This window comes from Hoplias malabaricus, chromosome 4 (assembly GCF_029633855.1).
Source record: "Hoplias malabaricus isolate fHopMal1 chromosome 4, fHopMal1.hap1, whole genome shotgun sequence".
Classification (NCBI taxonomy): domain Eukaryota; kingdom Metazoa; phylum Chordata; class Actinopteri; order Characiformes; family Erythrinidae; genus Hoplias; species Hoplias malabaricus.
Window position 1 is genome coordinate 25,077,922 of NC_089803.1, and position 12,558 is coordinate 25,090,479.

Below are 12,558 nucleotides of genomic sequence, written 5' to 3' on the forward strand. Positions count from 1 at the left end.
ATTAAACAAATCAGTTTTTTTTAAATGAGCATACAACCATACATTTTTTTCTGAAGATCCATGAACTCCCAGAGCAAATTGTTTTTTTTTCACAGTATCCCCAGAGTACCAGAGATGGTCCTCCATAGATCAGTCCAGTGTCTTAGAGGCAGAAGATCTCAGTCCAGATGAGGACTTCCTCTGCCGGGGAGGAGATTTCTGTAGCCAGGAAGCCTCTGCAGAGCTGCTCTTGCTGTATGAGGTCGTGTGGGTGTTGGCCTCTGTGGTATTGTGGAACATATGATCTGCTCATGCTCATTGATGGACAGACTGTTTCCTTTAGAAGGTCCAGAACTAAAAAAAATGTACATATTAAACTTTATGAAAGCCTTGGCAAGTACTAATGGGAGCAGACAAATGAGAATGACACATACCAGGAGTTACAAAGCAGAGAGATCACGGTTTAGAGTCTGACCTGTGAGGCATGTGGAGGATTTGAGGGGAAACAGGTTGAGTTTGCATTGTCTCTGCATTCACAGCCTTAAGGTCCGCATCTCTTCTTATAGCTGGTGGATTTGGTAGAAGAATTTCCCCAGTAGATTTCTTCATACCAGTGACACCTGCATTACAGTTTCTAAGCCTACGGGCCCGGATCTCTGCTAACTTCCCACCACTGGTGGGCGCCATTTCTCTGGAAGGTGGGGATGGAGATGGGGTTTGATCTGATAAAGATAACAGCTTGGACACCTCTGGGGAGTCTGCATCTGTCTCAGATAAATCTGTTATAATGACAAAGAGGTTGTGCAAATGTATCAATGTATTTTTAAATTAATATTTCAGGGTTTTCTCAACCTATTCACTAGCTGACACATATGTAACTTACCAATCATTTTGCAAATTTTCATGTAGTTATTAAACTCTAACAACGCATTTCTCTACTCTAAACTATCGCAGAGCTCCTCACATAATCACAGAGATTCTGCTCAGCAACCCGCAGGAGAAAGATCCTTTCATCCGCTTGAATCCGCTATCTTTTGGTTATTTCCCAAATCTCTTAAAGGTAGGTGAGGGTGTGGATAAAGACCGATTGGTGCATTGAGAGATTTGCTTTATGGCTCAGCTCCCTCTTGATAAGGATGCTCCCTGGATGCCTCTAACTGTATACCAGGCACAGCATACTGAAAGGAGGCCCCATAGCAAACCCAGAACCTGCTGAATAGATTAAATTCCCCAGCTGGCCTGGAAATGGCTGAGGATTGCCCAGGAGGACCTGGTGGAAGCTGCAGGGGACAGAAATGCCTGGGCATTTTCACTTGCCCTAATGCTACAATTACTGTGACATGGATTAAGCAGAAAAGATAATAAAAATGATGACAATACAAGTTTTAGAAAGAGTCAGACACAAAATAATGAACCAAAGCTGTCACAAAAATGTGCTAGGGTAATACTATAATGTAATATTTATTGTTCATGTTAATTGTCTGTGCAGTCAGGATGTGCCAGATAGAGATTAGGCTGAAAAGGCTGTAATATACCTTTAACGGGAAAGTAAGCCTGAAATATGTGAGAAGAAGCAGAAAGGTTTACCTGGAGAAGGAGACTGGACAGAGGAACCTGGAGAGTTAAGGTATTTGTGACAGGTGCTTTCTTTTTCCTCCTCTTCTTTTTTGTCGCTGATAAAGTTGACATTGTAGTCTTCTTCATCATACTCACTACTGCTGTCATCATTACCATGGATGATTCTCAGAATCTGTGGTTGACTCTCTTTCTCAATGGCCATAAGACGTCTATGAAGCATTTAAAATAAATATAGTACAAAAGACATAAAGCCTATACTACATTACACATTAAATACAAGTAAAACAGTAACGCTTATTGGTCATTACTTGCTATGCTCTTCCCTCCAGGATCTGAGTTCAGCAAAGACATCGCTGCGGTCCTGACTGCTTGTCTCTTCTATGTCATATGTGTGCTCAGGAACATAACTACCCAGCTGAGTACACGGCCTGGAGTGGGAGCTGCCAACTTGGAGCTAAGATAAAAAAGCATGAAAACAGTTAAACCATTTCTCCTGGATTTTTACTAACTGTCCTGTAATTCTGTAATGAAATGTCTTTGCAGATGACATATAGGAGCATACAGGGCTTTTATTGTGTACTTTGATTTTATAAGATGTCTACTGCTGGTCACATAGTACAACACTGATCAGAGCTGAGGTTTTCTATTGTTCAGAATTTATATCTCAGCTTAATCATTTTTAATGCTGTTAGTTCAAATATAAAACTTGGACCTTATTTAAAAATGGGAGACACTACTGTATATAATTAAAATCAAATCATCCAGCAGCCATTCCAAATCAGTTATATCTAGAAAACTGTACAAGGTTCTATGACTGGGTCCTCGTTCATCAAGTAAAATTACTGCAGAAGCAGAGGGAAGGCCAAAGAGTGCACAGTAGCATTTACTTTCTAAAAATGGCTTTAAAGGGCTGAGAAATGCTGCCAAATGCAGCTGACTTTTCTTTACTTACACTCACAGCGCCCCCTTGTGCTTGCTGTGACTAATGCTAGATAAAGAGAAAACACTACCTTTATTTTCTGTCGTCGTGCTCGGACAGCTTGAAGAGGATTCCCACAAAAAGGAACTCTTCCCACACCTAGAAAGACAGATTAAACTGTACAATAATGATATATGTATACAATATATAGGGTGTAAATGGAATCAGTAGTTTAGAACCTACAGTCAGGGTTAGGAATAACCAAGATACAGTTGTATACCTCTATGATGATTAAGAATACACAGATATCTCACCGTGTGTAAGATCACTGGTCTGGTGGTCCTGGGTGTCAGGATCAGAGCTAGCTGAGCTGGGTCTGGAGTTTGAGGAAGATGAGAAAGGCCTGGAAGTTGCAGGACGACTGGAAGGGCTGCTGAAGCTGAGACTAGTGCCTGGACGCTGGGCAGAACAAGGACTGGAAAAGCCACACACAGAGGCCACTCTCTCCTCTGTTTAGCATAGCATAAGACCCAAATGAACCTAAGCCTAGACGTTTTAGTAGAGATTATTTCTAAACATTAATACAATTTTTGTCTTAAGTAACAGTCTGGAGTAATACTCCATAAAATTATTTATAAAAATGGACAAAAGTACAGAAAAAGTTCAGACTTTGTTACCTCTACTGCTGTTTTTAGTGTTTAGTTTGTGTTTTATCACATTGTTCTTTTACATTAACTTTTGATGAACAAATTATTTCACACATATAAAAGTAGCGCATATAAATTAGTCAAATAATGACTGACATATCAGTACACTGCTGTATCTCTGGGCACACCTATGAGCTCCAGGCAGTCACTGGGACTGCCTGTGATGGATGCACTGTTTTTAATGGTCTCCTTGAGAAGAGTCCAGTCCTCCATTGTGGCGATGGAGCAACGAAGCTCCTCCTCCTCTGTTGTAGCATCATCCAGGTAAAGCAGCTGTGGAATCAGCTTCCTCACAGCAGATCTATAGTTGTACTCAGACACCTGTCAATCAAATACACCTGGTTATATTCCACACTTAAAAAACAGCAATGCTCTGCAATCGCTCGATTCAAATGTTTATCACTTGCAATAAAATATATATCATCAGCACAATGCCAGGAATTTGTGTTCACCTGGAAATTATGTACATAAATCATATGCACTGTTTTTTCAATGTGACACCCAAATTAAAAAACTTTTGAAGTCTCATTATTAAATTTTCTGAATCCAACTGCACCAAGACAGGAACAGTAGGCTTATTTTTAGGTACATATCTGCTATTTTCAGTGAAGATATACCTAAACCTGCCGCCTTAAACAGGTAACACATAATTGTAATATTCATTCTGTAGGATTACAAACACAGTGAAAATAAAAAAATGCTGATAAAAGTCATAAAACACTTGAAAAAACAAACATATGGTGTTTAAACTTGGGCTAAAGAAGAATAATGAAAAAACCTAATGGTCTTCTAAAAGTCAAAGACACATAAAAGAGAAATACCCAGGTGCATTCATGTCTATGGAACGTTATTAACACTGTGAAAATATAGCAATAAAACTATGATCCTCGGTGTGATTTAAAAGCAAAGGTGAACAGCAGGTGAATAAGCAGTGTTTCCAGTTACTCACATTTTGAATTTGACATGTTGAATGCAGTACACATCTTTTCAAGGTGCATGCAAACAATTTCCCCTTGCACTCCCCAGGATGTGCAACCAACAAACCATATGTGTGACCCCCTTTAATCACCTTTAAAAGAATGGGGAGCCTATGATCAGCAAGCACTACAGCAGAGAGGGCAAATTAGTACCAGACACACATCCATGACCAATCAAGAGAGAGAGAGAGAGAGAGAGAGAGAGAGAGAGAGAGAGAGAGAGAGAGAGAGTGAGAGAAAGTGAGAGAGAGAGAAAGAGAGAGAGAGAGAGAGAGAGAGAAAGAGAGAGAGAGAGAGAGAGAGAGAGAGAGAGAGAGAGAGAAGAAATGAGGATGAAAGAAAGACACGCAAATGAAGACATCCCTTATTCAACAAAAGAGCTAATGCATATTCAGCAGTCTCTGGCCTCACTGTGGGTTTGCCCCAGTTTCATAATTCCTGGTGGTGAGTGAAAATAAACTGATTACTGGCCGGCCTGTAAACCAGTGGGAGAAATTGAATGAAGATTGAGTCCTGCACTTCCAGGCCTCTCTCTGAGATGTGTCCTAATCTGATATATTAATGAAAAGTCTTTCACAGTCCTTCTTTGAATGATTTAAGTAGTTATATTCCCATTGGAATGTAAAAGACCAACACCACAGGCCATTATCTTTAGGTTCTTTATAATGAACACATATCTCCTGTGAACAGTATTAATAAAGCAGCACATACAATGAAAGCACTAAAGGTCTTTCAATTTCATATGAACTCAGTGTCAAAAAGGAGGAAAATAGATCTGGTATAAGCTGTGCAATATAGTATAAAATACATAATTACATTATATACTTACCACAATAAATATTGTAATAAGGTATCAACATTACCAAGTGTCTGGTGTCCCTGGTCACAATTTTTCACTCTTGGGCCAATAAAAATGTAAAGTCTACAGCCAGAGTGGCCAATTGCCTCTGAGAAAATATAGTCTTTTTTTCCCTTTTCTCAAACCACCAGAGCAGTTGATTTTTCACACATTCCACAGCTATCCCCCATCAATAACAAAGCCACTATTTTCACTCTCCCACACAAAATACATTTCCACTGGACACAGAAGTAAAAGCTTTAAATCGGATTTTGTTGTCATTCTCCTGCACCTGCATATCTTTTTATTAATTAATTAATTAGTAAAAAGCAGGGGTGCAATGTGGCAGTTTTATATTTTCATTTATGATCTTTTTAATGGACAGAGCCTGGCATGGCAATGGCAAGATCAAACCTTAGGCTGTGGCTTTCATGTCTTGGGGGGTGGGGGGGGGGTCTAATTGCATTTCGATGACCTGCGGAGCCATTATGTCTCCGGCCCTCGAGGTCAGTCTGCAGTGAAGAAGCTCTCACATCAGGCATGAGGCATGCTGTCATGGCAAGCAGGAGACAACACAATGTATGGCTGTCTTTTGCAGAAAGTGCCTCTTTTGTAATAAAATGACCAGACTGTGATATGTGTTTCTCTAAGTATTTGGACAGTGGTGGCAGTTGTGACTGTGTAACCATGCGAGACACAATTGAGAATTTAGCATCAGAATTGCAGACCTGCAGTGGCTAGTTTACTGGCACCCTTAAGCTTGTAGTGTGAAGTCACAGAGCTCAAACACACAGAGGAGCTAAGCCTGTTAATCTTGTCAAACACACACTCTCTCTCACTGTCATTCTGCCGATTTGGTGCTCCTTCATTGCAAATCCCCATAAATCATGTTGAAATGCTAAAGCTGCTAGAAGAGTCACCAATATCAGGGTCTAACATTTGGTTTTAAATAAGGCATAAATGACTAAGCAGCTTCTTTTGTGGTTAATGCAAGCAGATGATTACTTATTAATGTAAGCTATCTGGGACATTAGTAATAAATGGCTACAGTTCACTAAGTATTAATGAGTGGCATTGGATTACATTCATAAACACATAGTAGGTAAAAGATGCTTTAGATACACAAGCTGTCCAGACATTAGAAAACATCCCTCCAATTAGTTATTTAGCTTCTTTAAGTTGCATCTATTGCTGACACAGACCTTCAGTTATGAAATCACACCTTGTATAATATACATTTAAAAAGCATTAAATAAAATGGGAAGCTCTTGAACAGCTGCACAAGGACACCTAGCCCAACAAAAGAAAACATCTTACAACTGAGAGCAATCAAACCCTTACAGAAATGTTTCTACTCATTGAAGCAGAAAAGGGGACAAACTCCCTAGTAATAGCCTTGATTTCAGATTTCCACAAACCATATCTTAGATGATGTGCATCTTTGTACTTGGGATATCTTGTTTAATGCAATAAAAACTGAATCTGTGATGTGTTCATTTTCTTGAAACTTTTTATAAACGATAAAGCCCGTATATAAAAATGCCATTGTTTTAACTGAACAACACACTCCAAAAATGTTGGGACCAAGGCCATATAAGAGTGTAAAGTTTAGAAATTCAGAAGCTTATAACATCCCATAATAAGCAGGTGAATTGGTATCAGGTATTAGGGATATTAGGTACATTGGGGGGCTTCTACCAGAGGTCCAAAAAACCCGTAGAAACCTGTCCTGTGATCAGAGGAGTCCATGTTTCACTTAAAAATGCATCTCATATTTTCTATGCTAATGACTAATGAGAAGTCTCCATTGATGTGGAGATGATCATTGGGATTTTAGAGAGACATATGCTGCCGTCGAGACAACGACTTATAATGGACTAAGGAGTCCATGGTTATTTCAGCAAGACAATATCAGACCCCATTCTGTACATGCTACAGTAACATGGCTTTAGACATCTGCAAAAAATGTATATCCTCTGTTTCCAAATGATTACATTGTGTAAGTAAAAAGTGATGTAATACAGTGGTAAACTTGGTTCTGTCCCACCTTTTTTGAGTGGGTTGCAGGTGTCAATTAGGATACAATCAGATGTTCAGTGAAAACATTGGACAGCTTTTCTTTCTGTTATTGTCAATTAAATAAAGCTTCATGAGATAAAAAAAAACACAGATTCTTGTTATTGTTTATTAGTAATGGTGAATGTGCCCTCTTGGTACCTCAGAAGTTCTAGGGTCAGGGCATGTGCATACGGGGTTTCCCTCCAGTGACAGGGTTGTTAGCTGCTTGCAGAGACCCAGAAACTGAATCTGGACCAGGTCATCCACACTGTTCCCTTCAAGGTCCAGCAGTTCAAGCTGCTCTAGCATGCTGACCTGGCTTAACTCTGACACGTTGTTGTAGGCCACATACAGCTCCTGGGAAAGAGCAGAATGTGATCGACCCTCATAAGTGAGCTTCTTCTAGAAACAATCGATATTGAAACTTCCTCTGTTTTGTAATCCTTGAAAACCTAAAGCCCTCTATGTGGGTCCACTTTTCAGTTCTTCATTAATTACACAAAATATTTAAAAAGGCTTTATACCTTTCGATTTTCAATCCTATAACATAATTTTTTATAATGGCCTTGTTTTCCATATAATTACCAAATAGTGAACTTTAAGGTAGAATGAGCCTGAGAAATTACAGCCTTGATTATTTCTTCCATTGCATTTATATTCAATTAGTATACATATCGTATAACAACAGCTTCACTTCTGCATTTCTTTGTTTCATATCAGTTTTGGCATCAACCAACGTTAGTCACCAGTGATAAAAGCCAGAGATAAGACTTCTATGGGCTGAAAATTATATTATCATATTAAAGCTGCAATCATCTCTCTAGTGATGGCAAAACAGCCATTGTATTGACAGCTCGTGGCTTGTATGTAGCTTAAATTCTGTACTTAATTCATGGTAAACCAATGTGGGGGACCTGCTCTTCCTAGAAAAAAAAGATACTAACCAATAATGAATCACTTTCATAAATACAGTTATATTCTTTTAAAAGATAAAATTACTCATGCTTTGGCTACACATTACTAATGTCTGAAAGTTTCAGATTACCTTGAGTGAGGAGAGTGAAGAGATTCCATCCAGGTCAGCCAGGCCACAGCGAACCAGAGAGAGCACTTGGATGTGAGAGAGAGTGGTTCCAAGATCCCTGAGGAAACATAGCAAACAATGAGCAACCACTCCCATCTGCTCCTCTCCCCTCAATCATGTGCTAGATCTCTCCATTCCCCCATTCACCCCACCATCGCTGAGCAGGAAATACTATCAACTCTTTTAAGTCCCCTGTCAGCTGTGAGCTGTCCAATATCCCTGTTTTCTGTCTGTCCCCTCTCTTCCCTTCCGCCCATCAGCCCACACGCATCTGACTCAATCATCCAGAGTTCTGCTTAACCTCTGTGACTCTTAGATGGAAAGTTTGGAAGGTCAACTTGCATTCTTTAAAAATACAAAATTAGGCCTAATTTCATTCAAGATGAAACTACCTTGTGAGATCTAACAACTCCTGTCATATGAAACACCATGTGGAGATGATAGATAACCCTTATGTTCTGTGAAATATCCATGATGAAAGAACCAATAGAAATGCTCAACAATTTCTTGAATGAAATTAAGTTACATGAAGTTGAATGAAGGTAGGTTTTTCAAACCCAGTATTGCTAAGTTAAAAAGTTAAAATCATGACAGAATCATTCTACTAAATAATCTGCAGCTCAGAGCTTTTGTCTCCACCTGCCTCGAGTTCTCTCCCAAACTCAAACCCCACACATGTTTTCTGCATTTCTGTGAGTGGCGTACGAACCTGTTCTCCAGATGAGTAAAATCTACAAAGCCGTCCTTTGAGACACAGGGTCAGCCTCTAAATATACAACATCACCACATTCAGGAAATGGGATTTTCTCTGCTCTAAGACTGATTGCTACACTCCAGCTCTGGCTTGTCTCCAGAGCACTGGAGGCCATGCACCTGTACCATAACAGATCATATGTTTCTACTGAGCAAAGTGGTATCATCCTAAAAACTCCAGACCTTGAATATACTCTAAAATATTAAATGCAACAAAAAAGATTTCAGTGGATTCTGATATTGTTACGTCTATAAATAAAGAATATTAAAATTTCAATGTAAGTAAATAAGACTGGCGGCACGGTGGTGCAGCAGGTAGTGTCGCAGTCACACAGCTCCAGGGACCTGGAGGTTGTGGGTTCGATTCCCGCTCCGGGTGACTGTCCGCGTGGGTTTCCTCTGGGTGCTCGGGTTTCCTCCCACAGTCCAAAAACACATGTTGGTAGGTGGATTGGCAAATCTAAAGTGTCCATATGTGTGAGTGTGTGTGTTGCCCTGTGAAGGACTGGCACCCCCTCCAGGGTGTGTTCCCACCTTGCGCCCAATGATTCCAGGTAGGCTCTGAACCCACCGCGACCCTGAACTGGATAAGCGCTTACAGATAATGAATGACGAATGAATAAATAAGACTGTAATATTACAAGGCAAATCTATGACAATGTGCTTACTGAAAATAATTTGGGCAGAGATATTATTATATTTATTAGGCATTGTCTGAACATTGTTTGAACATGCATTTGCAAACAGCCAACACCAGTTTGCAACTCACTCCAGCCTCACCGCTCTAGAATCACAAGCTGTGCAACAAGATATTATACGTAATATTTTTTTTCATCAAATTTTGGTTAAAATTTTGTGAGAATAGAAAATCTAATTCAATAGTTACATTCATTCATTCATTCATTATCTGTAAGCGCTTATCCAGTTCAGGGTTGCGGTGGGTCCAGAGCCTACCTGGAATCATTGGCGCAAGGCAGGAATACAACCTGGAGGGGGCACCAGTCCTTCACAGGGCAACACACACACACACACATTCCCTCACACACTCGCACCTACGGACACTCTACCAGTCGCCAATCCACCTACCAACGTGTGTTTTTGGACTGTGGGAGGAAACCGGAGCACCCGGAGGAAACCCACGCAGACACAGGGAGAACACACCCAACTCCTCACAGACAGTCACCCGGAGCGGGACTCAAACCCACAACCTCCAGGTCCCTGGAGCTGTGTGACTGCGACTCAATAGTTACAGATGTACTAAAAAAATTTATTACATTACTCTCAGGAAACAGGTCTCAAAAATACAACCCAAAAACTCACATAAACGATACACTAAGAGCTTTTTATTTTTGTCTTTAACCCGAGTTAAATCACTATTAAAAATAATGTTGACAGTAAATGGCATGTTTGGCACGAGTGGGAGGGATTCTGGTGGTATGAGTAAGAACAGAACGAGAGTCTTACCGCACAGATAAGATAGAACTGTTGTTCATTTTCAGCTGAACAAGTTTGGGCAAGTACACACCTGCAACATAGGAACATAAAGGGAGACATCACAGATGCTGATGATGCAAATCAGTTCAGTATTTCATTGGATTCCCTCCAACCACACCCAATCCCCTAAAACTCTGATCATTAGTACAAGTACTATCTCTATAGAGACATGATTCACTTCTCGCCTCATTAACTTCCGCCCTACGTTGTGCAATCTTCCTTTCTTTGGCTCAGAAGAAATCCATGAAGAACAAATGAGTAAGACCATTAAGAACAGAAGGGAATTGTCAAACTAGCAAATATTGCTACTATAGGAGATTTATACCTCACTAGACAAAAACTACTACTGATAAACAGTGTAACACATGTTGTGATTGGTTTGCACTATATGATCCATGATAGTACATGTCAGATTCTTCATACCTCACATGCGCATGGTATCAAAACATTGTCCCTATGACTGAACAAAACTGTGAAGATGTCTGTAGATTTTAAACTCACCAAAGTTGCCCAAAGTATTTTGCTGAGTATCAACACACATTTCTAGGGTTGTGACTTGATCAAGATCATCCGATCCAGACAGACTTCTCTGCAAGGCAATGAATTAACACATTTTTCAAATCAGCTTAGTTTCAAATTTTGAAGGGCTGATGCAGCCATTTTTTGGAACATACCAGTTTTTCTGGAGAGAGGTAGAGTTCAGCCAGTATATCTGTGTCCACGGCAGTGGCAGGACTTGGGTTTACTTGTCCGGGTCCATCAATCTCTGTCACAAAAGAACGAGCCGTACCTGGACGCCTATCTGGGAGAGTGTTCTGTGAACAGGTCATTTTCTCTTCCCACCTGCTACCTGAATAATGAAGCCAGAGAGTACTACAATTTATTGACCAAGGGAAGAACTGTGAACTACTGTATATGTAAGCGAGAAACACTCTATGTGTAGACACCTGCTCATCCAAAATTTCTCCTGAAATCAAGGTAATAATTAGGGAAACTTTTCTCTTTTTTGCAACGGTGATACCCTCAAAAATAAATAATTATAAACATACAGATATTTGAATATTGCTGTGATCATTTAACTGCATTTCACCACAAGAGCATTAGTGAAGTCAGATAAAGATGTTGGATGATTTGTTCTTTATCACAAATACACAAATATCACTCCAATTCATTGCAAAGGCATTGTATGAAGCTGTCTCTGAAGAACAGTGTTATTCCCCCACAGGCGATACTTGGGGCTTTATAACCTTCTAGCTTTAGTTTGCCATTTGGCATGATGATCGGTGTTCATCAGTGGTCAGGACCACCACATAGCAATTTTTTATTTTCATGATGGATCATTTACAGCACTGCAGTTACACTGATGCGGTGGCGTATGTGTTGTGTTAGTATGCATCGTGCATGTATGAGTGGATCAGAAACAGCAGTGCTACTGGATTTTTTTAAACACTGGGTCACTGCCCACTCTATTAGACACACCTAACTCATTGGTCCACCTTGTAGAGACAGAGATAACAGTTGTTAACATCTGTTAATGTATCCTATAGTGCTTTGTCAGTGGTCACTGGACTTTTCCCACAGGACACCACTGCCTGTATATTTTTAGCTTTCTTAGTCCAGCATTGACACTTAAGGCTTTAAAAACTCCTGTAGCACTACTGTGTCTGGGTCAATCATACCAACACACTAACACACTACCATATCAGTGTCACTGCAGCGCTTACAATAATACACCAGCAAAAAAATAAAAGCCTGCTCTGTGGTGGTTCTGTGAGCTCCTGGCAACTGAAGATCAGGGTGAATGGTGGCAGACTTAATTTAGTTTAATTTATGTTAAAATCTGTAATTACATAACTACAATAGTGCATCTATATTGTAACTGGAGCTGATAAATATTTTGATATTTTGGCTGACTTATGTGGAGAGATTTGTTTAGCTGACCCACTTATAAAACTTCTATCGATTAAACCCGTTTGAAATGTATTCTATCAACAAAACCACTGCGTTTCCACGAGCTTTCACAACTATCACATGAAAAGTCTTACCTTACGACCGCCATTTAAATGTCAAAATAAATGTATTTTTAACCTATTCCTCACTGGAGGAGTGATTATCTGGGTAAGCTTCAGACGCAACTGGGTAAGTTTGCTTGACAACGGGAACGCTTCTTC

At 39.9% G+C, this 12,558-nt stretch overlaps 1 protein-coding gene across 1 annotated transcript; it reads right to left on the reverse strand.

Annotated features, from left to right (window-relative positions):
- lrrc56 (leucine rich repeat containing 56) lies at window positions 1-12,556 on the reverse strand. The gene is made up of 13 exons (XM_066667530.1): window positions 12,433-12,556; window positions 11,062-11,237; window positions 10,889-10,976; window positions 10,358-10,418; window positions 8,102-8,198; window positions 7,216-7,413; window positions 3,312-3,504; window positions 2,791-2,985; window positions 2,568-2,635; window positions 1,866-2,011; window positions 1,567-1,766; window positions 455-758; window positions 1-333 (listed from the first exon to the last, which is right to left on the reverse strand). The coding sequence occupies exons 2-13, from the start codon at window positions 11,215-11,217 to the stop codon at window positions 159-161; spliced, it is 1,881 nt and encodes a 626-aa protein (XP_066523627.1). The 5' UTR covers window positions 11,218-11,237; window positions 12,433-12,556; the 3' UTR covers window positions 1-158.
- Window positions 12,557-12,558: the final 2 nt, after the last annotated feature.

Excerpts from the sequence above, each read along its gene's own strand:
- lrrc56 (XM_066667530.1), bottom strand. The coding sequence starts at position 11,217 with ATGACCTGTTCACAGAACACTCTCCCAGATAGGCGTCCAGGTACGGCT. Across the intron at positions 7,414-8,101 it reads CTTCACTCTCCTCACTCAAG|GAGCTGTATGTGGCCTACAA; the intron begins GTAATCTGAAAC and ends GCTCTTTCCCAG. Across the intron at positions 2,012-2,567 it reads CACGACGACAGAAAATAAAG|CTCCAAGTTGGCAGCTCCCA; the intron begins GTAGTGTTTTCT and ends TTTTTATCTTAG.